At 40.9% G+C, this 25,163-nt stretch overlaps 1 protein-coding gene across 5 annotated transcripts; it reads left to right on the plus strand.

Annotated features, from left to right (window-relative positions):
* Window positions 1–2,592: 2,592 nt before the first annotated feature.
* On the plus strand, window positions 2,593–25,109 carry slc7a8a (solute carrier family 7 member 8a). 5 transcript variants are annotated; one of them, XM_008427989.2, is made up of 12 exons: window positions 2,593–2,630; window positions 4,579–4,829; window positions 9,638–9,842; window positions 12,466–12,617; window positions 17,931–18,056; window positions 19,915–20,068; window positions 20,349–20,472; window positions 20,612–20,715; window positions 21,535–21,631; window positions 21,732–21,881; window positions 22,747–22,924; window positions 23,434–25,109. In XM_008427989.2, exons 2-12 carry the CDS (start codon window positions 4,700–4,702, stop codon window positions 23,589–23,591), a joined length of 1,578 nt encoding a protein of 525 aa, XP_008426211.1. In that variant the 5' UTR covers window positions 2,593–2,630; window positions 4,579–4,699; the 3' UTR covers window positions 23,592–25,109. The 5 variants fall into 5 exon arrangements, with proteins under 5 accessions (XP_008426211.1, XP_008426212.1, XP_008426208.1 ...); XM_008427990.2 differs by lacking the exon at window positions 2,593–2,630 and adding an exon at window positions 3,771–3,862; XM_008427986.2 differs by lacking the exon at window positions 2,593–2,630 and adding an exon at window positions 3,895–4,379.
* Window positions 25,110–25,163: the final 54 nt, after the last annotated feature.

Genomic DNA, 25,163 nt, shown 5'->3' on the forward strand with positions numbered 1-25,163 from the left:
TATATATACCTGAAATATCCTATTTCAATGAGCGTCTTCGTACTAAAAGCTTGACAGAATACTGAGTTTTATTTTATTTCAATCATGACTAGCAAATAAAAGTAAACCAAGCAAAAACTTAATAGTTAAATATGACAACATTCAAAAACAACATTCAATTTAACAGCAGAATGTTGTGAAATTAAAGAAAAACATATAAAGCTGAAATAAACTGTTTTATAATAATGTGTCAGCAGCTATTAGACCATTAGATTATTGAACAGCTTGACACGTCAAAATAAGACATAAATCTTTTGTTACTGTTCTTAAAAAAATCTTTCTGTTTTTCATGAATGAGAACAAAACGTGGTCTACACTCTGTTGATGGATTTTAGTTTTATTATTTTACACAACCCACCATTACATGTAAACAGGAGTTACGTCCCAAAATAGAGGCTGTCCACAGCCGGAGAGGCATTTTGCGGCTTGTTCGGAGATAATGACTCAGCATCAGCCCTCAAATTATCCATAATAACTCAACTCTGTCTCTCATGATGACCTACGAAAAAATTGTCCAAGAAAGCTGCTCTGCTGCAGCAAAACGTCAACAAGCTGCTTCGTAATGGCAAAAGCAATATGGACGATATGAGAGCGGCCGAGATCCTTCCTGCTGATAAACACAACAAGACCAGACGTACTTTTTACAGATTCCAGGAAAACTACATCCATTTTTTGAAAGATTTAGAAAAAAAACATCCAATTTGTGTGTGACTGGAATTTAGTTTTTTTTAATTTTCATAATTTAATCAGAGTGCCAGGGAACGTTTTATTAGTAATCCATGACTTTCCTTATATGGGATGCAAATATGGCACGTCACAGAGTCTTGTTTCCAGCAGCAATCTGCAGGAAGAAAACACAGAATCATCCTGAGTCACCACATCTCCATGACAACCATTTGACATTATTTACAATCCAGGGTTACCTTCGGTGTTTTATAAGCCTGGCGGGCCACCAGGCTTTACTTCTGCCCCCACCAGGCTGAGCTTTGCTTATTTAGTTTAGTTTTTTAAATATGTTTGCATGTTTTAAGACTTTCTAGTCAGTATTTAAGCATTAATCTTCCAATAACACGCAATTATCAAGTGACATTTTCAAATTTCCTGTCAACTTTAAGCATTTTTAACTCAAAAATACGGCAGAATGATTGTCCTCGCGCCCCAACCACCGGGCTCAGCAGGTTTTCTGGGGGAAACTCTGCAATCTAACTGATTGTTTGGGAGTGAGTCCAGGTAAATGCCTTTTTCCACCCTACCATCACAAACATAAAACAAGTAAAGTTTGGTAAACTCTTCTGGGACTTTAAGTAAATTTGACTCTATAAGGAACAATCACTCCCAGGTTGAATGAACGACCTAAGCTTTATAAGCATGTTTCCCTCTTTTGTGTGTCTGCTCCGTCTTCTCAAACTGTGACAGATGGCCGCTCGCGCTGAGTCAGGCTCTGGTTCTGCTGGAGGTTTCTTCCTGTTAAAAAGGAGCTTTTCTTCTCCACTGTCGCTACATGCTTGCTCCGTATGAAGGACTGCAGTGAAGTCAGGAGGAGTGAATGCTGAAAATCAGTGACTGTGTGCAATCTGCTGGTTTATATTTGTTTAGATTTGCTACATAAACAAGCTGAAATTGAAATAAACTGAATTCAACTTCGATGGAGCCCAAAATCAGCTCCAGCCTCAACCAATCCACCCAAACATACTTCCTGCTAATACCACCCTGGGCAACCACCTGCATCGAAACCACATCACTGCCTCCTTCTAATGTCTTGTCTAATGTGACAGATTAATGTTAATTTTATTGAAATTCAATCTCAATTTTCCCCTCTGACTAAATGTAGTGGTTGAATTTTTCCTCTGCATCTGTGAATCAGTGTAATCCCTGCCTTTTAATCTGCCTTTTAATCTGCTCTGTGTGTGTCAGTCGTTCAGGAAATGTTTTAGTGTCAGCCAGGTGGATTTCATATTAAATCCCTAGAGATGCTTTCAGAGTAAAAATGTGTCGGACAGCAACAACGACGACGATGCTGCTGCTGAAAGCCTCTGTGCTGCCGGAGCGACCTTGACCGAAATAACAGAAACCCTCCCTGCTCTGAATGTGCTGCAGCCCAGCAGTGCTCCCATAGATTCCCACCGCTGAATGAGGATGTGAGATGAAACATTAACCTCTTAAAACAAAGAAGCTGAACACACAAAACATTTGCTGTTGCTTTATATCATTTAATTGGACCTTAAAAGATGTTTTTTTAATTGATTGAAGTTGGATAACATGCAAATGGATCTCAGTAATTAGAGTGTGATTGGAAAGTCATGTTTTGTGGTAACTTACTTCAAACTGAGAACGTTCAAACTCATTGCAGTCAGACACCAGACCAGGTCCAGGACCTTCAAGGTCCCACTGTGTCAAGTTAAAACAGCAAATGGTGTATTTGTGAGTGCATTACCATCTCCACCCAACTGGCATGCGCCTCACAGGAAATCAAGCGCACCCATCTCTCTCACTCAGGCCTTCAGGAGCATAAAGTAACTCAGCACACCTGTGTTTTGAATGATCCCTTCAGACAAAGAACTGAGCTTCAAGCTCCTACAGAGACACCACTGGTAGGAAATGAACATTAAATCATTTAACCTGCATTCAGAGGACCTAGTTGATGAAATGGGTTTATGTTTGGAATGTAGTTTGTTTTGTTTGCTCACTATAATCTGTAAGTAATTTTGATTTGTTTGTAGGTTTTCAACCTGCTTGGTGACCACTCTGTCTACTCTGACCACTCAAATAAAATTATGGTGGTCTTGTATTGTAATTTAAAGACAAAAGAAAAGGGAAATAAAAGGATGACACTGGGATGAGTTGTTCCTGTGTCTCTTTGATGTGAGCAAGCCTTTTTTTCAAGTTTGGGCAGAAGCCGAGGTAGTTTGAGGAGGCCAAAAACTTGACACACTGTGAGGTCCATGTTACAAGCATGTATTTTATGTTACAAGCATATATTTTTAATTCAAACAAACAAAACCCATTTGCTGAGATAATGAAAAGCTGACATGAAACAAAACAAAAAAAAGCTTGAAAAGAAAACATTTTAATTAAGAAGTGATATTTTAAGGCCATGTTGTTTGGTAGCTAGTGAGTTATACTAAAGAAGCTGGCTGTTCACAAAGTGCTGTATCTAAGGATATTAATGGAAAATTGAGTGGAAGGAAAAAGTGTGGTATTGAAAAAGGTGTAATTGCAGATTTGAGCGAATCCAACCTGGACCTCAGAAAATACTAATTCCAGCAGTTCATATTTTTGTATTAAAGTCTCTTTTTGATCATTTTGTACAGTAACAATTTATTGGGGTTTGAAAAACTCTACGCCAAAAACGTCAAAGCATATAAACACCTGAAATTTGTATTGAGCAAGTGTGCTATTTTAGAATTTAACTTTCTAAATTTAAAATTCCTGAAATGAAATACATTTTTATTACACCGTTAATTAAAAAAATTACACCGTGTAATGTATTCAAAAATGTGACTGTATGCGTCCGTATTAACCTAGCACTGATCAAATACGGATATAATTATTCAATTTCAGGTTTGATCAGAGAACTACATCAACAATTCATAACAGGGTTCCAACTTCCTGACGAAATGCGTCTTGTGCGAATAAAGCAGTGATGGAGTGGGCTGTCAGCGAAGCGTGGAAAGTGAGTCGTGACGTCTGTGTAAAAAAAAAAAAAAAAAAAAAAAGGCTAAATTTAGAAGCGGCCTTTCTGCTGCGTCGCGTCATGAATAATAACTGAGGCTATGAGGCAAAACTTGGGACAGACTGAACTGAGACAGAGCGCAACTGAAAGGTGAGGAGCTGCTGCCTAAACAGCTTTTTTTTTTGTGCGTCTGTGTGCGTGTCTGTGCTTCAAGCAGATCTGGTGAACAGCTGGTAGTTGAGGGGAGGAAAAGAAAATTACAAAAAGGAGGGTCCTGGAGAAGCTGAAAAACAGACAGGAGGAGGCAGCCATGGGGCGGTGCTATTATGTTTTTAAATGAAGTATGGATATGAATCCAAACACAAGTCCTCCTGTCTAAACTCTGGAGGACCGAAGAAGAAGAAAAAGAAGACCAGGCTGCTGCTGCTGCTGCTGCTGCTGCTGCTGCTGCTTTTAACTGGTTTTCCTGCTGCACAGAAGAGATGATGGTTGTGCCTGTTCTCACATCTGGGACAAGGACGCTGTGAGAGCTTTAGAAAAAGAGATATTTATTATTTTGAGAACAGCTTTGACTCGCACACGAATCACAAATAAACTGAGTAGTAACCGGAATATGTGCTTGTGTGCTTCTTCTGAGGTTCTGCCGGTGCGTAATTACTCCAGCCGGGTAAATAAAAACATATTTCTAGGCTGTTTTGTGAAAGCTTGCGGCTTGTTTCCTACTATCCTTTAAAAAAATATACATATTTTATTTAGTTTTCAACACCTCCTGAAAAGCTGCTGACATCGCCGAAAAAAAAAACCAGGCAAGCCTTCCTCATCAGATAAAGTGCGGCACGTTTCAGTGAACATTGTCCTGTGTGCAGGGGAGGACGTGCGCACAAGGCGATTCACGCGCAGTGGGGCAAGCATCAGGTGCCGTGCGGAGGAACGAAACAAGACAATTTGGACAATAAATTAAAAAAACAAAAACATAAGTGAATCAAAATGACGGACGGACCAAGACAACGGAGCAGCACGGCGGGCTCTGCCAAGGATGCGGCCGCTGAGAAGGAGTCTGGGGGAGTTGCGCTCAAGAAGGAGATCGGACTCGTGAGCGCATGTGGGATTATAGTCGGTGAGTGCCTCCCTCTCTTTACTACATCCTCGGTGTGTTACTGTGTTCACTGTTGACTCACGCTAATAAAAATGTAAAGCCCAGACTGGTCAACAAGGGGGTCCAATGCTGTTAGATTTACCTAAGACCTTCTCTTTTTAATCACTAAAACTTTTATCTGCCTTTAATGAGAGTGCACTCACTCATCTCTGCCCAACCCAAGGAAGATTTTAGAAGCACATGACTGGCAGGCTTGAAAGTCTGTTCGTACAACATGAGGCTGATTTCTTCATTTATTTTTTCATTTTACTTTGCCTAACATCTCCAGCTCAGTCAGACTGTGCAGTTAGATTCCGCAGCCCCCCCACCCACACACACACACACACACACACACACACACACCCAGCATGGTACTGCTGGGGGCATGTTCCGTCATTGAGATGGTGCATTCAGGGTGATGTGTTGCGTTTTCCACCACTCATGTCGTTCTGTATGCAGATCGCCTTCTTTTGAACCTTTTATCTGCCCCATCTAGGGATGCAGAGGACTTCCTCTGCTGGCTTCTCTTGGCAGTTCAACCCAGCTTCTCGCTTTTCCACATTCAGAGACTTAAAGCTTTCCCCCATCAACAGATTCTCCTTTTGTGTGTCTGGAGTTGTTCTGAGAATGGAAAGCTCAGTTTGGGGATGTTCAAATGCCTTGGATTCTCTTTAACAAACAAAATCTCACAAAGTATTTCCGTTTCGTTTCCAGAGCAAATATCTGAGCACACTTGAATTGAGACAAAACCAACTTACAAGTAACTTTTCGGCAACATATAGCACCTTGTTCATATTCATAAAACAGTACCTGTTCCACTTGCAGATGATTTCCCTTATAGCTAGTACATAAAACAATCTCCTATTTCTTGCTTAACAGTATCTTAGAGTTATTTTTTGTCTTATTTCAAGCGTTCTAAGATATTTGAACTAGTAACGAGACCAAAAATACTTGGTAAGATTTTGTGTCTTTACAGTGTATAACTTAATTCTGCTCCAACACATTCACTCTAATAAACCTTTGAGATGTTCACAGAACAGCTGGATCGACATTAAGGCTAAATTACATGCAGATGGACTCTATGTAACAAAATGACAGGACAAAATGTGAAAAAAATTCGACCTGTTTGGACATTTTTTGCAAGGAACTGTAGCTCACAGAGAGTAAGCTCAGTCTGGTTAATGGGTGTCAAATTGATCCTCATTGTTTCATTTAGCATTTTGATCTTTTTCCTGCAACCTTTTGCTGCCAAAGTGCAATCAAAAGGAGTGACCGGGCGTTTCAGCACAATTTTATACCAAAATTCAATAACTAAAGCAATCTCTGATACTTTATTGGCACCATTTGCTTCGCCGTTAAGCCTAACTTAGCTCAGAGACGGTCTAATGACACAGAGAGGGTGACAGGACTGAACCGAGGTCAGTCAGGCCGAAACAATACAGAGGACAAACATGTAAAGATAACCCCATCAGTCTGATCAATACCGACCAGTGGGCCTAAACATGCTGCAGGATGTCCAGACGGAGCGAGGCTGGTCGTCACTGGGGGGTGACTCATTCGTGTGTTTCCACGGTAACGAGAGGGGGGGAGTCAAGGTGACAGCGAGAGTGCGAACGGCACAGTGTCCTCCCAGGAGGCTTGCTGACAGAGGAAGAGCGAGAGAAGTGGAGAACGGATAGAAAGATATGGAAAGCAACAGTCGGGAGGTTTAGGATAAGATATGGATCTGACTGGAAAGATCACATTTTAGACAGGCATTAAAAGTCAGACCTGGGTCATATTTAAACAAAAAACAGTCAGATTTTTGGAACATTTTCCTACAGCGAACCAGAAAAGGTGTAGATAAAAATAGCAAGCCATGCAAGAAACTCTAAACGCGTTTGGCAACGAAAATGGAGTGAGGCAAAAAATAGATTAGTAGGAATAGCATAGTGGAGGATATGTGATGCTGTGGGTCTCTTCTAACAATTTTACTGAAATGTCCCATTGATTCTACCAGTAACGTGAGAACGGATCATCTCTGGGTAAAAGCCAAATGAACTAAGAATATGTGTGCAACTCAACAGAGAAACAGTTCAACAAACACTCTTCTTCCTTGGCTGTTGCAATAATCAGGACTAAATACTACAAAAAATATTGAGGATTATTTTATGCTGCTTCGACTTGGCTGATAAAATAACATTTAAGCACAGCTGTTAACTTGAAGATATATTTCTGTGGCCCACAGAAATAGCTACGTTGGGCCGGATTTGGCCTGCGGGCCTCAAGTTTGGCACATGTGCCCTAAGCAGTCTCTTATTCAGCTTTTATTATTACTATTATTATTTTTAGGTGTGAGATTATACAACTACAATAAAAAAGGAATTTCTTTCAGGCTTCTTGCACATACCAATCAGGAGGGACAATTAATGCGTCTGGGCACAGCGGACACGGGAGAGTTTATGAGAGCAAACAGCTTACGAATCGGAGTCATTAAAAATGGAGTTTTTAACCGGAGATGAGATAACGGTGCGTCCGCGTGCGTGTTAAAGCATTAGCTCCGCCCACTGATGGTAACAGCGCTGCATCACTTTATTTATCTCTCCGTTAAAATGAATGGTAAAAGAGAACAGTGCCTGACGGTCATTCCGGCGCCGAGGATTTGACAGAGTCGCTACAGAAGGACAAATGACTTTATCCTTCACCAAAGTAATTCACTCGTGCTCGCTCCGGTCAGGTCGTCACGCGCCAGAGAGATGGGAGCTCAGGTGACGTGGACGATGAGTGAAAAGGACTTCAAACGCTTTTTTTTTTTAATGGTCCGTTGTGTGCTTTTATCTAACAGATAATCCAGCAGCGCGCGGCGTCGCGAAACGTAGATTGCAAATGAACTTTTGGTCACTTCAGAGGACACCGCCCTGATAATGCTGTTTTATTCACTTCTGTGGTTTGAACTATCAGTACAACTCCAGCGTTCATTGCCACCACAAGATTTAAAAGCATTTTAGTGGGACGACGTACAAATACCATGAGCATCCAGTTTTAGCTCGTCGTTGTCCGTAAGCCTGAGGTTTCCGTGTCGTTTGAGGCCCACACCGAGTTTCATTTCTCTTAGATGTCACTTCACTTAAATGGCTCTAAATTGTTCATAATCCCTACAAAATTTCTTCATAGCAATAAAATAACTGTTTTTCTTCTCAAGTTTAATAAATCAATAAATCAAGTTTCCTTTATAGTACATTTGTTTTAAATGCAGATCAAATGCGCCTAGCGCTATCACAATGTCCTTCTGAGGGTGAAGGCTTGTTGCAGCCATAAAGAAAACCAAAGTTCACCAGAAGCAGATATGTGCTCTTCTTCTGTCAAACAGCAGTGCAGTAATAAAAAAAAAAAAAGTGGATAATAAAATGTGTGATACGACGTCCTGCTGCTGCTCTTCGTGAAAAGAGGAACTCTAAAATTCCTGAAAGCAAGTAATCTGACACCTCAGACGTTTTTCCTTGCTAATCTACTGCTTCTTAAAACTGACTTGAACTGTGTTCAGTTAAAGTCCAGACACAGCCAGCAGGGTTGGGAGCTGCTTTAACCAAAAAAAAAAAAAAAGACAGAAAATGCACCTAGAGAGAAGTTGAAGTGAGAACAGGAAACGCCATGATTCCCTGACAGTCAGCAGTTTGGCTCACGTTGGTGCAGAGCTGCACATGACCGCTGGATGCACAGCAGGCAGACTCGGTCACTTCATCTTGCAGAGTCAGTCGTTCAGGTCAGGAGAGGCGGTAAACTTAACCAAAGTTTGTCTTTGGAAGAAGCAAATCAGAAACGGCGGAAGCCGCAAAATCGTGGGCTGAATTAGCACTTTTTTTCCCCTTATGGTGTCAAAGGTCATGCACTGTGTAGACCTTCCCTCTTATAAATATGTCAAGGTAACCAAGGGAAGTGAGCTTTTTGTTCTTTTTTACCTGCAAGCGAAGTTGCGTAATCAGGGAGGTGACCCCAATGCTATCAGCATCTTCAAACTTTACCGACGGTGGAGCCTTACCTGTAAAGTTTCCAATAAAATCTGAAAATTGCTCGTTTTATGTGTCTAAACACTTTTAATCAAGAGGATATGATTTTGTAGGGTTTAAAAATAGACGCTGTGTTTCTCTGACACTAATAGGTTACACAGCTTCCTACACTTTATGGTCAGGAGTGACGGGAGATCAACAATGTGACACTATCATCATAACTCTGACTTTTGAACTGCTGCAGCCGTTCAGCCAATCATCCAGCTCCTTAAGACTCAAAGCCAGTGATCTTTGACTTTTCGCTGCCTAACGCAGAGTGAAATCCCAGTAAATCCTGGAGTTCCTCAACTCTTCCTCAGGCTTTCATGTCGGCCAATCAGCGCTCCCTCCAACTTTGCCCGAAAATGTCACTTTGACGCTCAGCTGTTCTGTCAGGATATTATGCATCCACCTTTAATCCCTCTTTGCACTTGTTCACCCCTGCTTTCTGTCGTTCACACATCTCTGCTAGGTCAGCATAACACACCCCCTGTTCTTTTTTTTTTTAAACTCTCTTCCGTTTGAGTCTGCTAATCCACTGCCTGATTTTGAGTTTGCTTTTGTGCTTAGTTTGCCCGTAACCTTTAGCTGAACTTTGCTAATGTGGCAAATAAAACGAGTCCTTTGTAAAAAAAAGTTGGATAAATGTGAAAGAAAAAGACGGTGAATGATAAATTTGAGGTAAAATTTTGAAAGTGGCACCACAGTTGAAAAAGGTCTACTCTTCTTAAACCTGCACTGAAACCTGGCTCCTCTCCCCACCAGGTAACATCATCGGCTCGGGAATCTTCGTCAGTCCGAAGGGAGTGATGGAGAACGCCAGCTCTGTGGGCGTGGCCCTGATCGTCTGGATCATCACGGGTCTCATCACCGCCATCGGAGCGCTGTGCTACGCCGAGCTGGGCGTCACCATTCCCAAATCAGGGGGCGACTACTCCTACGTGAAGGACATATTCGGAGGCCTGGCTGGGTAACCGTGCACACTCAGACATCCATACGTCACCGTACGGCGACAGTTATGTGTTGTAGTAAAAGGTAGAGGTGAGGAAAGGTTCAAAGTGTGTGCTATGCTAGTGTTTTCCATTGGTTTGACTTGAGTGATGAGAACAGGTTGTGCCTTTGTGACAGACAGTTGTTAACGTGGCTAAAGATTTAAAGATTTATAAGTCAGCTTCCGTACGAAAATGGTCAGACACTGGAGTGAAAACGAGTCAAAACAACAACAAAACTCAACAAATCTTTTAAGGAATTTCATGGAAGTCCTGCACGTTTTAGACGTTTCGTTGCTTCAACACTCCTGAACTAAACGGCTCATTAACTGGTGTTGGCTCACCACCCGGGGTGACATTCGGTAAGGGGGGCGCTATTCCCAGAAAAAGAAAAAGAAAACGGAAAAGAAAAGAGACATGCAAAGGTTATGTCAGCTAAACCTTTAGCAACCTTTTATTGAAGAGATGTTCAGGGCTATATTAAAAGACTATTTAACTTTTTTCTTCTTTTTTTTAAAATTAAATCTGGAATCAATTTAACTATATCTTAATCCACACTATAAAAAAGTAAACTTGGATTAAAAAAATTGGTAATTGATTATGAACTGGATCTTTTAGAAATTTTCTAAAACGTAGATAAATGAAACCTCTAGTCTAGATTACTAGGAGGTCAGAGGTCAAAATAGAACAATCACTGATAACTGATGAGCATTTGTACATTTTAATAATCTGTGGAGGGGGGTAGTTCAGTTAGAGAAACATCTTACCAGATCGGAGTACCAAATATAAATACAGGAAGCAGATGCTGTGTGCATTTCTGGTCACTATTAAGAAAAATCAATGTGATAAATGAATGTGGAGAAAACATCTTGAAAGTCACGTAGGACCTTATGCTTTACGGAAAAAGACGTACTGCTGTTTATTTATTTTAGTTTGTTTACTCTACCGCATCCCACAGTGCAAAGCAAACTTGGCTAGAGAATGACATTCCTCAAACCAAAGATTGTTTTAGACGCTTTGAACGCTTCAAAGTGAAATCGTGGGACTCTACCTGAGGATCAGAGTCGGGGAAGGATGTGCGGTCCGACGTGAGCGCACACGACTGTGGGTGACATCCAGGCCTCTTCACGTCCGTCCCGAAAGCCTGTAAAAGCTCAGGATTTGTGCAAAGCGGCACAAACGGCATTACAAAACCGTCCAGCTTGTTGGAGTGGATTTCACACGCCGCCGTCCTGGGGACCGGACTGTAAACACAAATCCGAGCATTGTTTTGCTAACCCAAGAGCCCATAGTATCGGAGAGGAATTTGACCAGACATAACAGCCACAGGTTGTTTTTGTAGAGCGAGAATCAATACACATCAATGAGCCTCCAGAAACTTTGTAGCTTGTGGCGTCAGAACCCTGGTTTGAAGTGTTTCCCTGTGCCCCCCTTGTTCGACATAAATAAACCAACTTCCACTGGTGATTGTTTGTGTTCTGCTGCAGCTTTTGTCCCCATGTGTTCACGTGCAGGGTGTGCGGGTGGGCCGGGTCGGAGGTGCGTCTCCATGTTCGTGTGAGCAGACCGAAAAGGTTACGTCCTCCCGGTCTCTGCGGCCGGGCCGAGCTTAGTTTTTGTAGTGGCGAATGCTCAGAAACAAAGAGACTTTGTTATTTCACTGAGGCTTGTTTAACTTCAGGTGTAGAAGAAAGTGTGCCTTTGTATGCAGCTTCCTTCAATCTGAAACCCCTAAATGGAAAAGAGAGAGAATCCATGGTAGCTCTGCGCTTTTCTTAATAAAATGTTTATTTCAGAAGCTACTACCAACAAACCCTCTGCATGAGCTTTAATATATTCAATCAAACCTTATTGTGTTTCTGAACAAAGAGCTGAGGTAAAACAGAACAAAATGTACATTAAAACAAACAGAACGGTCCAGTATCAGCGTTCGGTACAGTCAGGTGTAACGATCCCAACATGAGCTTTTAGGGAATTTCATGGAAGTTCAGCATTCCTGGTTTGTCCTATTGAACTGTGATAAACGTTCTTCTGTCCCTCATCTCAGCACTTTTAATCAGTCTGAGTGTCACTGTCTGCTTCCTTTGCTTTGTTCCTCTGTTGGCTTCACTCTTATCTGAATCCCTATTCTGCCTCTGACATCAGGGTCAGCTGGTTTGCTGTTTGTCAGAGGACCAACGAACGTCTTCTTGTTTCTGTAATTCGTTCATTTGTTTGTGGTGAGACTTTTACGTGTGCCGATAGTGTCTTGGTTCTTGTGAAACAAAGTGAGAAGGAGCAACAACCTGAGGTGACCTCGGAGCTCAAACGGCTGCTGTTTCACTTCACCGGCAAGAAATAAAAATGGGAGGAAGTCTTGGCTGACTACAATGAAGTCGGTCAGAACAACAAACAGCTTTAGTCTGTTACAACATGGGATTTCCCCGTTGCGTTTCTTCTCAGAGCTCCCGTAACCGCACCCACATACAACGGTTTATTTATTTAGTTCTGAATCGGTGTAAAATTACTTTACTGGAGTCAAAACAAAGCATAAGAACACAATACCTTAAATAACATCCTTGAGTTGCATCTGTGTCTTTACTGCTGTGTGTCTTTGCTTTATAGGTTCCTCCGGTTGTGGATTGCCGTGCTGGTCATCTATCCCACCAACCAGGCCGTGATCGCCCTGACGTTCTCCAACTACGTCCTCCAGCCTTTGTTCCCCACCTGCTTTCCGCCGGAGAACGGCCTGCGGCTGCTGGCCGCCGTCTGTCTCCGTGAGTAACACGCTTCGCACGCGACCAGTGAAATCTACTGCGACAAGAAAAGACATTTGCTCTTGTCATACGGTGTACTGACAGTCACCCAGGGCGGCATCAGAGAAGGGGCTGCATAAGGAGCATGTAAAACTGTAATCTAAAACTTATCCTATGGCGTCCTTTAGCCAGAAGATACTACTGCCTTTAGTCGTTCTCAATTAATAAAGCCGCAGGAATGCAATATAAACAATATAGACTGTTTCTGTTGCTGAAGTGAGGAAGCAGTTGATGCAATTTATGCAACAACCACCGTTCAGAAAGAAAAAATTTATATATATATATATAAAAAAACAAGATGACACAGTTTTACAGACACAAAGGAATATTTGAAACTCAAAGAGCTATTAGCATAAAAATGAGGTAGACGGTCAACTAAAGGGTCAGGCGTCGGTCGGGTCCGGTGTCAAGACTTTTCTACTTCCTATTCCTTGAACCCACACGCTGAATTTTTAAATCTCCACAGAGACTTTTTGCTCTACTTCAGCTAATAAGCTGGATTCTCTTAGCTTAGCCGTTAGAGCGACCCAATCAGAACGACTTGTTTTCATTGTCGAGCTGTTTACATCAAGAACCACTTGCAGCTGCACTGAACTCTGTCATGTAGATCAGTGATTGTGAGGATTTACCATTTTATTTTCCTTTAGTTAAAAGAATATGTGATTAAGGTCTTTGGTCGAGATCTCGAACATGAGGCTCCTTTTGTCCTGTGAAGCGACGACATGTGAGGAACACACTGCATAAGAGGTTATGAATCAAATTGCTCCAGGTCAGTTCGGTTTTGGAACAGTGTTGTTTTCATCTCGTCCCACTTCCTCTTACACGTAAACAAACCATTTCTTACCCACGTCCTTAACCGCTGTGTGTGTGTGTGTGTGTTTCTCAGTAGTTGCATCTTTGAGAAACTACAGAGATGAATGTAGTTTGTAGTTCACTACTCTCTGAAGGCTTTGAATTGCTTCCTAATTCAGGCCTGGGATTTACATTAAGCTGTCAAACATGGCACCATTTGGTCTGGAGAGTACAAAACGGTCCAAAGTCACTGGAATACACAAATATGTGTATTTTGGCCTTGTAAAAAAAAAAAGAATCTCTTTATATCCGTTGCCCTCTGTATGTTCTTGAGATGTTATCTAACGTCAGAGGAAAGCCAGCAGGGAGAGCAAGCGGTCATTACATGAGAAACGCAGAAATGTGAAGGAGTTTGATTGAAAGCCCTCATCAGTTCACAGACGTGAGTCAAATACTGCAGGTGGCCGACAGACGCACAGAGAGAGATGGGCGTGAATGTTTCAAAGAGAGGGGATTGTTTTTACTGTTGCACAATTTGTGACTGCGTATTGAAAATCCATGTTCATGGGGATCTTTCCATCCAAATGTAAATGATTGTTTTTGGTTTTTCTTTTGTCTTTTTAACGTATTTGGCTTGGAGTGAATTCTCGAAAGCTGATTTGTAAAACGTCAGGTGAGGCTCTGGTTCTTGCGCGTTGCTGTGTGATTGACAGAAAAACAAGAGCGAGTGCAACTGGAAACACTGGAGCCGTCGTTCTCATTTTTCACGCAGCTCAGACGTCTCTGCTTGCTTTCAAGGTGAAGACTTCATCATGCGCGGGGGGGGTTGTTTCCCGTTTCTCCTACTGTAATGAATGAAGTGTTTTGAAAACGTTAGAACTGGCATAAAAGTTAAGTATCTAGGGAAGTTTAATTTATGCCTCATTTAGCTTTTTGTAGCTGTGAACTACAAAGTGAAATTTTCCAGGAGTGGAGCGTTGTCTAGAGTTTGCAAACATATTTATGGTAAAAGTGAGAGAAGTGAAAGTGTTTATTAATACTGAGCCTACTTTGTGGTACATGTCAGGATAAAAGTTTTTTTTGAAACTAAATAGAGAACTATAAACAATTAATGAAAGCCTCAAGAATATTGGCAGATGTTACTGCATCCAGTCTTATTTTTAAAATAACGGAAATAAATGGAGAAAATATTGCAAAGTAAAACGAGACAACCACTTTAAAGGTGCTGGCATAATTTCCTTACGTGGCCAAAAAAAGTACATCATCAAGGAATGATGTCCATTTGTATTTCAAATGAAAATGTTTCTATTTATTTCATTTTTTATTCTTTACTAATATGTCAATATTTATATTGAAGAGAATTTAAACAAGAAAATAATATATTCAGAATATATTCATAGGATGATTATTTAATTAAGCCGTGTCTAATTATAATAACTCTATTTATAGGATAAAACTAATTATTTAGAAGCTTGTTGCTGGATGGCTAATCTAATTGTTTTAATAAACTTATTCCCACTTTTTAAAAAAAAACTTTTTAAAAACATTTTTAATTCCTTGTCCAAGTTTGTATAATTTTCACCTTAGGGGATTCTGTTGTTCCTAATTTGATATATAAAATGTTCACAATAATAAAAACCTTAAAGCTTTTGAAAGAAATGCTGATAAGAAAAGTGACTTTCAAAGGCAGAAACAACTGTGATGGTCTACAATTAATACTTTTATAAAACCATGAAAACTTTCTCAGTCAAGCTTTGTGGTTGGCTCTAAACCGTGTGGTTAGCAGAGGGAAAGGACGTATCCAGTGGGGCTAATTGCTCCAAGAGAGAAACACCCGTCTCAGCAGAATCTGCATCGTCTGAACACTTTGTACCTTTTTATACTCGTGACACATTGACCTACATTTAGTTGACTGCCTCGTCCCGTTTTTGAACTCCTTCATTAAAAAAATGTCGTGTTGTGCAACAAATTACCCTCGGATATCTTGAAAGTCGCATCGGTATTTTTGCGGTTCCTCTCTGGGACAGATCTTGTAGAGCTGCTTTTTGGACAAAAAAAAAAAAAAAAGCAACAACTAAAAAACAAAAACCAGAGTCTTCTGAATGACGTTTTCCCTTCTGTCTGTCTGCTCTTGTTGTTTAGAGCCAAAATAGGTGAGAGGCTGGATGTTCTGGATGAACTGTGACGTCACCGATGTTTATAAGACTCACGAGCTGCATTCGTTTATCTCAGCCTGTTTTTGCATGTCTGGAATTGCCCAAATTTAACATTCTGGAATGTTATTTATTTATCCTTCACCGTCTATTCAGAGGCATGCTATCCAACGTTGAGCCACGATTAAATCAGTTTAGAAATGCGGCATTTATTTATAGCAAAAAAAAAAGAGAGAGAGAGAAACAGACACATTTTTATCCATTTGTAGTGAGTGTTTGAGTTAAACATGTTTGGAGTTATTGTTAGATCCAGTTTCCGGAGTAAGAGGGTTGGTGCCTATCAAACCTGCTGCGTAAATTACTCTGATTTTTCAAAAGAATTGTTGACATATTAATAATCTTTCCTTTTTATATCGAGCTCCTGAGGAAAATGTAAACACAAACGCCGTTTCACTCATTAGACAAAGAACACATTGGGGAAAAAAAGCGTTCAAAATGAAGAAAAAGTTTAACGCTTTTGGCTGAAATGCGTTCATTGAGAAGCTGCAACATCAGTCAGAGTAAAGTTTGCTTTCAGCAGTCACACACCATCTGAATGAGACCAGTAAGCGGGCTTTGACTAGGACACAGTCCATTGTGGTCTTACTGGCACGTTGCTTCATTTTGTTTTTCTCCTGTTGCTCAGTTAACTTGCTCAACATGTTCTTTTTAACTAAGCTCCACGATTAAACGTTTATGCAGCAGTCAGTAACAGAGAAGGTGGAAGCCTATTATATCCACTGTGGGAGCAACAAATCAACAACTGTGTTTACAAGTTGTGGATTAAAAGGTTTTGCCTGTAATTACCTTAATTAGGCCTGCTTACTAAGTTGTGCTTTTACTTCCCTTGCCTGTCAGCCGTAGGCTGGCCTCGCTGCCCTCGTTTGCCCCCTCCCCCGCTTTTCCTTTAACCACAGCTGTAATTTTATTTGGAGAGGAAAATACCCTCACAGTTAAAGTCCCACACTCAGGCAGACACAGAGCGTGCTCTGTGTCTGCCTATGTGTCTTTGTTCCCTGCAGCGGCGGCTTCAGAGTTATTTAATGTGATGAACTTAATCCAAGCAGGCCCTCTTATTTAATGGCACCCTATTGGTTCAAACCCAATGGCCTGTTTAACTCAGCAGCATACAACAAATCCAATTTTGTTTTGTGTGTAGAGAAATGCTGGCTAAAGGTCTCAGAAAGGTGGGTAACATGTGGTTCTCCACTGGATAACTGAGCTTTTACAAAACAGAGCGACATAATTTTACTTTGTATAATTTAAGCTCTAATTTAAAGTCAGCTAAAACATATTTCCAGATTTCCATCCGGAACATAACACAACTTCTAATAACAAAGCTCGTCTTCATCTCCCTCCGCATTTATTGACACCTCTAAAAAAAAAAAAAAATCATTGAAAATAAATGTGACAGATGGTTTTCTCACTTATACGGTGCTTTCGGTAAATGATGAGAGGGATGGTGGGGACCTACCATCACAAACGTTAATAGGTGGAATCTGTAAAACTCTTCTGGGACTATGTTCTCTGGTCTGATGAGGCTAAAATGTAACTATTTGATACCAAACACTGGACAGTCAAATAAATGTTTGTCATTTCTGCTTGAATTGATAAGAAAACCAATCTGTGTTTTTGTAGTCGAACATTTTAAATACAGTGATGGAGAATAAATAAAATATTAATATTAGCTAAATTAGGCATAACTGAGCATGAATTCAAGCACCACTCAGCAGCTACTTTAAGATGATACAGTATGTCATGGTTTCACTCAGTGTATTATAAGCCTGGAGGCCCACCAGGCTTTACTTGTGCCCCCACAAGGCTAAGAATTGCTTATTTATTAAAGTTTTCAAAAACATTTTGGATTTTTTTTAAAGACTTTGTAGTTGTTGTTCAGGTATTAATCTTCCAATCTTCCAGTAACACATAATTATCAAGTGATATTTTCAAATTTTCTGTCAACTTTAAAAAATGTTTAACTCAAACACAATGGGGGAAACCTTGGTATGTGTTGAATATGCATCAACGGGCATTTGTGATACACATAGGCCTCCTGGCTGACTGGAGGTTTGAGGCTTAATAGTCTAAAGCGGGTTACACTACTACAGCTGGGTCAGAGAAGGTACACCCAGAAAAAACATTTAACGCAAATGTTTTGGTGGGATCTACACATTTTTTCAAGTCCCAAGAAATGTAAAGGGTTAATATGATGCATAAGAATTAGGATTTCATCCTAAACACTACATTTTACTGCTTGTGGTAATTTTTGCTTTCCTTTCTTTTTGCTTAGTGCTGCTGACCTGGGTGAACTGCTCCAGCGTGCGGTGGGCCACCAGAGTGCAGGACATCTTCACGGCCGGAAAGCTGCTGGCCCTCGCCTTAATCATCATCATGGGAATTGTTCAGATCTGCAAGGGTGAGCTTACCACTGCCATCTGTGCTCCCCAGAGGACCTGCAGCCACAGCGTGTTTGCATAAAATAACACCTGAAACCCGTCCGCACATGTCCGCGGTCAGAGGGGTCATCCTGGAAGGCTCCAGGCCGTATAGTGGGGTTGACGAGTTGCTCGGGTCCTTTAGGTTAAAACCCATACAGCTAAAGTCAGCACAAGTGTGGGGGGGTTTGTCCTGCAAACATGGATCAGGGCCAGTAATTGTAAGGACAGTGTGAAATATCAGAGTGAGGTTTTTCAGAGCCCAAAGTGTTGAAAGTTTATTGAGTACATTGGGAGATTTGTTGTAAGATTGAACGACCTTAATGAGGGACGGTATAGAGAAAGGACTTCTGGATACGTTTTGGGATTCTATCTGTTTTCCTTACAATGATGTAGAAAGAAAGCGATAAATTGTTTTTAATGTTTTCCGGATAGAAATCAGAAAAGCTGGGAGTGCATTAAAGCCTGACGTCCTGCATGCTTTTGGTGGTCAAACACACCTGAATCCAATTAAAGGTGGAACCTGGTCACATCTACAGGAGCTTACTCAGTCTTTGCTCTGGTAGAACAAATTGCCTTCAGAGGTATTAGGCAAAAACAGAGGATATGCTGACGGGACCATTAAGGAACTGTGCACTCTGTCTACTGTGGCCTGTGGAAATGAGAAGTCCTGTCTGCAGGTTCCCACAGTCCAAACTGACACAAATGACTATGTGGAAGAACTTGTTCTAGTCGGATAAAAAAATATATATATTTGCAGTTTTTGGCTTGAATACGAAAAACTGTGAGCATCACCCTGAATACACGTTCCCATCAAGAAACCCGAAGGTGGCAGCATCATGCTATTGCTTCATGGGGATGAGAGAACTGGTCAGAGTGAGTTTTGAAGGAAACTTTACTTCCCGGTTCACATGATTTCCATATTTCAATGCAAGTTGTCGTCTCAAGGTTATAAATTTTGACCTTTCAGCTGCAGTTTTTCCCCCTCCACTGATGCTGAGAGATTTTCTTTTTTATTATTATTTCTGTTTCAAGAAGGCCATGAACAGCACTGTGAGACGTTGCTGTAACCTTCCCTGAGATTTCACCTCTGGTGAAACTAGAACCCAGTACGAGATGACGATGGCGAGATGATAAGTGATAAAGCACTTCCTAATTGATGCTCTCCAATCCATTCTGATTGAGTTTGTGCTAGTTTGTAAAGAAGAATGAACAAAACATTTAGCTTCCAGATGTGCATGAAGATAGATACAGTTACCAAAAGAACAGTGGTTTGACAAAGTATTGACTTTTAGGAGTTTTATTTGTAAAATAAAGGAAATCAATGCATTGTGTTGCTTTCATTTCCTAATTACGATGTGGGTTGATTCATCACATAAAATCCCACTGAGATACTTTGAGGTTTGTGGCGACATAAGTGTGCAAAAGGCCCGATAACTGAGACACGATGGGACAGATTTATTTTAATTCAATCAGGATCCCGCCTCGTTCAGTACGAGAATATTTTAACGGTTGTCTCGTTTCTGCCTTTGTTTTAAGAGGAATGCTTGATGAGGGGTTGTTGTACAACACATTTTACACACACGCTGATCTTGTTAGGTGATGGTTTTCAGCTGGAGTTCCTCACAACAAGCCAGAACAGCAATAAAAAAAAAACAGCCTGTTTACCCCTTCAGCAAAACAAATTTATATAACCAGACACAAATGATCAACACACCCCACTACATGTGGTTCGTTGTAATTTAACACAGATATGGCAGCATGTCACTAAATGATGTTTCAATACTGCTGTTCTGAGGTCAAGATTGACTTTAGCTTCCTGTCCCGCTCCACCTGCAGGAGACTACTACTGGCTGGAGCCGGCCAACGCCTTCGAGCCCTTCCAGGACTATGACGTGGGTTTGATAGCCTTGGCGTTCCTACAGGGCTCGTTCGCCTACGGAGGCTGGAATTTCCTCAACTACGTCACAGAGGAGCTGGTAGACCCCTACGTGTAAGCAGTTTTTGCTTGTTATTTTCCAGCTAATCTTCACTCGCCGTGTCCAGAAATCTGCCTTTACTCAACTGGAAAAAGGCGGCTTGAAAAGCGGCTTGTTGCTGTGGTGGGTGATTAGAGGTCACATTCCGACAGAGATTCCCAGTTTAAGCCTTTTCCCCTTTTCAGTTGAAGCTGCCTGATGTTAATACAGTCTAGTCAGTCTGGGCTGCAGATATTGAACAATGCTCGCCATCTTCTTTCCCTTTGACTCAGCTATACCTCCTGTTTCCTCCAGGAATCTTCCGCGCGCCATCTTCATCTCCATCCCCCTCGTGACCTTCGTTTATGTCTTTGCCAACATCGCCTACGTCACGGCCATGAGTCCCCAGGAGCTCCTCGCCTCAAACGCCGTTGCCGTGGTGAGTCCTGGGCCCTGATTCAGCTTGTGCTTCTGCACTTACTCATTTTAGTCGCTGTCGCCCTCTAGTGGCATTTGCTGGTCACTGCACGTGTCAGGTTGGCGACTGTAAGCCCATCTTTTCTGTCGCTCCCTCTCAGACGTTTGGTGAGAAGCTGCTGGGAGTCATGGCGTGGATCATGCCCATCTCTGTGGCTCTCTCCACCTTCGGAGGGGTCAACGGTTCCCTCTTCACGTCCTCACGGTCAGTCCGCCTGGTGTCACGTTACCCGTTTGTTTCCCCTCCAGGGTTTACATTGTTGAAGTTTTGAGTCATCCATCATAAAGGTTATCTTCTGCTGCTTTTGAATGGTTCAAAAACATTGTTGTTTTGTCTGGTTTCTTTGTCTTTTTGTTCAGCTTTTTTTAAGCAACACTGCCAACGTCATGGCTAAGTTCATGAACTGGACAGAAATTAAACCAAAGAATAAGTCTGGAACGTTTTCTTGATTAAAACCTTTTTAACGCTGACAAATTTAGGAAAAATACAAAGAACTTAGTTCTGCGTGGAGTGCATATGTTCTTCATGCCTCGTATTTCTGTTCATGAAGAATTCACACTCAATTGCATTTCTAAACATAGCTTGCATAGTTTAATTAGATTTAGCAAAGTACAGTGCTAAGAACAAGACATCATGATCTACTGATGTAGAAAAGTTGTTGACATCTATCAGTCTGGGTTGAAAAGCTGCTTTTAAGCCTCCCTGTTGAAATTCAATTCAGCAAATCCAAGATTTAACAGTAAACAAAATGAAGATTTGGAGTAGTCGAAGTGTGGAGTTAAATCCAGCTTGGAAGCCTAAATATGAAGTTTGTGCTCAAAAGCCCTTTAAAGGGGCAGAATTTTCCCTCAGTAATATACATTAAAAAGTACATCAGGGAGTACTAAATAAAATCATTTGAAAATGTAATGAAACTGATGCGCTGATAAACTCCTGTTGTTATTCCTGAGGCCTCTGAAGTCACATCTTCTGCCAGCAGAGGTCAGAGGTGAGCGTCTGATGTTTACCTCTGCTTTGTGGCAGGTTGTTCTTTGCTGGGGCCAGAGAGGGACACCTGCCAAGCCTTCTGGCCATGATCCACGTGAAACGCTGCACCCCCATCCCTGCTTTGCTCTTCACTGTGAGTACCGCTCTCATCATCATCGCTGGTCCGTTTCTATCTCAATAACACAGCCAGATGGGAAACTAAACCAAGTACACTCGTGTGTCTCCTCTGTCAGTGCCTGTCCACTCTGCTTATGCTGTGCACCAGTGACATGTACACCCTCATCAACTACGTGGGCTTCATCAACTACTTCTTTTATGGAGTCGCTGTCGCCGGGCAGATCGTCCTGAGAATTAAACAGCCCAACATGCACCGGCCAATCAAGGTGCGTTCACTTGTTCTGGATTATTCTGTACTTCCACAAATCTTTTTATTTTTATTTTTATAACAAATTAACATTACACAAGCAATGTAACTTATATAGTATTCCAGACTCATTAATTTGTGGTAGTTTAAAATGTGCTTCGGAAGTGCTTTGAAAGTAGAAAATATGTTTTAAAAATGGATGATAACAGAATGTTTTGTTCAAGTTCCCACATAGATGAAAAAGAAACGGCGGTCAAAAGGAAAAATGCTGTAAATAGATAACAGATCAGATGACAGACCATTTACATTGAAGCAGTGCTTTCGTCACATCTGCTCAATAGTCTGACACTTGGTCAGAATCAATAAATCAATCAATCAAATGTATTTGTGTGGCACATTTCAGCAACAAGGCAAGTTCAAAGTGATTTACATTGCACAAAGAAATAGTAGTAGAAGAACACACGTTCAACGTGTGTTCAGATTGTCAAGTGCAGTCGTTGCACCTCATGTTTCATTTAAAATGTTTCGAAAGCAGCTCAGTGCTTCGGCTGTTTTACAGTTTTCTGAAGTTTGTTCCAGATTTGTGGCGCATAGAAGTAGAAACTAACCAAAATCTGTGGCCATAAAAATTAGCGCTCAATGATTTAAAACAAGATGTTATAAAAAAAGAAAACTATATTCATCCTGAGCTGAAAAATGTTTACATTTTTTTTTTTGACAGACTCGAAATAAAATAAAAAAATTGCAAAAATAACTTGATAGGACATATAAAATCAATTTCTTGTAAAATAAAATAATATTTAAACACACCTGTTACGTTAGGATACAGTAGCATTTAGTATTTTCTGTGAATTGTAAAAATGTCCACATTTTCCTCCCTTTAGATCAGCCTGATATGGCCGGTCATTTACCTGGTCTTCTGGGCCTTCCTGCTCATCTTCTCGCTGTACTCGGAGCCTGTCGTGTGCGGCATCGGGCTCGCCATCATGCTCACCGGGGTTCCTGTCTACTTCCTGGGGGTCTACTGGGAGAACAAACCGCAGTGCTTTGACACCTTCGTTGGTAAGTGAGATCTTCACAAAGAAACCTTCTCTGTGACATCAGATGGGACTGAACGTCCCTGTTTCACGTCGGTTTGAGTCAACCAATTTATTTTTTATTTGCTAAATGGCAGAATGCTAGAAAAAAAAGTGGAAACATTTCAAGAATTTTTATTGCTTTCGTCAAATTCAGTTTACAAAAATTGCTGTTTCAGAAGCCTACGGGTGCCACGTTATTATTCTGGGTTTTTTAAATTTTATTTATGGGAACAGTTTCCCAAAGACGAATGGGGTTTGGTGTGAAATGTGGAAATCAACCCGAGAACGACAATAAACAAAAGTAAAGATGCTGGTTGAAGCTGGGGGGGGAAAAAAACTCTCGTTATTCACTGATACCAAGATAAACTTAAAGAAGGAGCCATTACAGCCAAACAAGCTTCAAAATCCTAATTACAGATTACTAATGCACTCAGGGACAAATATCTTATTTCTCTCTGCCTCTTCATCTTCTTCCTGCTCGTCTTCTTCCAGACAAAATGACATACGTGGGCCAGAAGATGTGCGTGGTTGTTTATCCGGCCGAGACCGGTGGCGGCAGTGGAGGCGACGAGGAGGGGGAGGAGATGAAGGAGGCGAGGTCTCCCCTCTCCATGGAGGACGGAGACAACCACAAAGCAGCGGACTGTTGAATCCGAGTTGTTGATTTTTTTACTATTATTATTCCTACCTGGTCCCTTAAAAAAAAAAAAAAAGAAAAGAGAAAGTTAGAAAAATGCAGACAGACACGCCAACATGGGTTTGCTCTACAAGTGCAGACACAATCCGCAGTTTGTTTACTGATCAACACTTTTTTCTCCAAGTGTCTTTTTAATCAGCGATTCTGTAACCAAATATCGACGCCCCAGCCGGGTCAGTCTGAGGTCCATCACAAGTGCAATAGAGACGGGTTAGCCCCTTCCGGTTCCTCAGTCATCAACATCAACACTTTTAACCTTACATTTTTTTTGTTGTTATTGTTATTATTTCCAGAGACTTTTACTGAACTGTGATGGACATTTTTCTTTTGGTTTATCCTTTATCCTGTCACTCTTGTCAATTTTCGCTTCGCGTCATCACAACAAAGCTGCGTTCTTGATTGTCGACGCGTACGAAAGATCCGGTTCAGATCAATTTATGGTTTGTTTTTAAAGTGACTCAATGATGCCTCTTTTTTTTTTTTTTTTTTTTTGTTAATATCACTCTTAAAATTATTCTTATCATTTTCTACCATATAAACTTAAATTTTTTTTGCATTCTGTTTCTCTAACATTCATTTCACCTCATTTTTATTCCTCCAACTGCAGATTTATATTGATTGTAAAGTTGATGTGAAATTGGTTGTTGTGGCGGCAAAAAGTGCACAAATTTTATCACCTGCCTTAATCAGAATTACGGTATTGTGCGCGTTAGTGCAATTGTGGCTGTTTCGACAGATGTGGAAAGATCGTCGTAGTTGTTTTTTTGTTTTTTTTCTTTTCATCAAAATTTCTACGTAAAAGTGACACTAAGCAAATAAAGTATTTGTTTGCATTTTCCTGCGGAAAGAAGTCATAATAAGTGCAAATCACTCTGAAAGTGTTTTTCATTGTTTACGTCTGTGTTTTAATTCCCTTCGATGCACAAATGAGAGCTTTACACATGATTGTTTTTCCAGCTCAGTTAGCTACAGGAACCCTTTTGTGCAATATTCCCTCAGACACCAGGAAAAGCCAAAGCATTCTCGCCATCAATGATCTCCCATAGGTTCTCTGTTTATCCAGTATGCTGTATTTTAAAGGAAACAACGCAGAGAGACTAATTATTCAGTTTTATTTTTGTCTCAGGGCATCTCCACATACACTGCCAAAAGAAACATGTCTGAATTTAATCCAGTTTAATTGTGCTCTGCGCCTTTGTTTTTAGATATTTATTTTTTAAAGATTTTTGATCCTACAAAGAGATGGAAAGTGCTAAAAGGAAGAAAAAAAAAGATGAATCAAAATGTTCGGTCAGTAGCTTATATCAATTGTTCTTGATAAACTGTGAGGGTCGCAGGGTGATTGGCCTCCTACAAGTACAACAGAGAGTATTTTCATTGTCCTGTACGGTTATTGTGCATTTACAGTATATGAAGACGTCACAGACTGTGTCACGATGTCCCTCAGTAATAAAAACCACTGATTAATGTTTGGACTTGTAATTTGAAGCTCACTTCTTTCTGACTAGCCCACGTTGCTGTGGCA

The sequence above is a fragment of the Poecilia reticulata genome, linkage group LG14 (genome assembly GCF_000633615.1).
Source record: "Poecilia reticulata strain Guanapo linkage group LG14, Guppy_female_1.0+MT, whole genome shotgun sequence".
Lineage (NCBI taxonomy): Eukaryota > Metazoa > Chordata > Actinopteri > Cyprinodontiformes > Poeciliidae > Poecilia > Poecilia reticulata.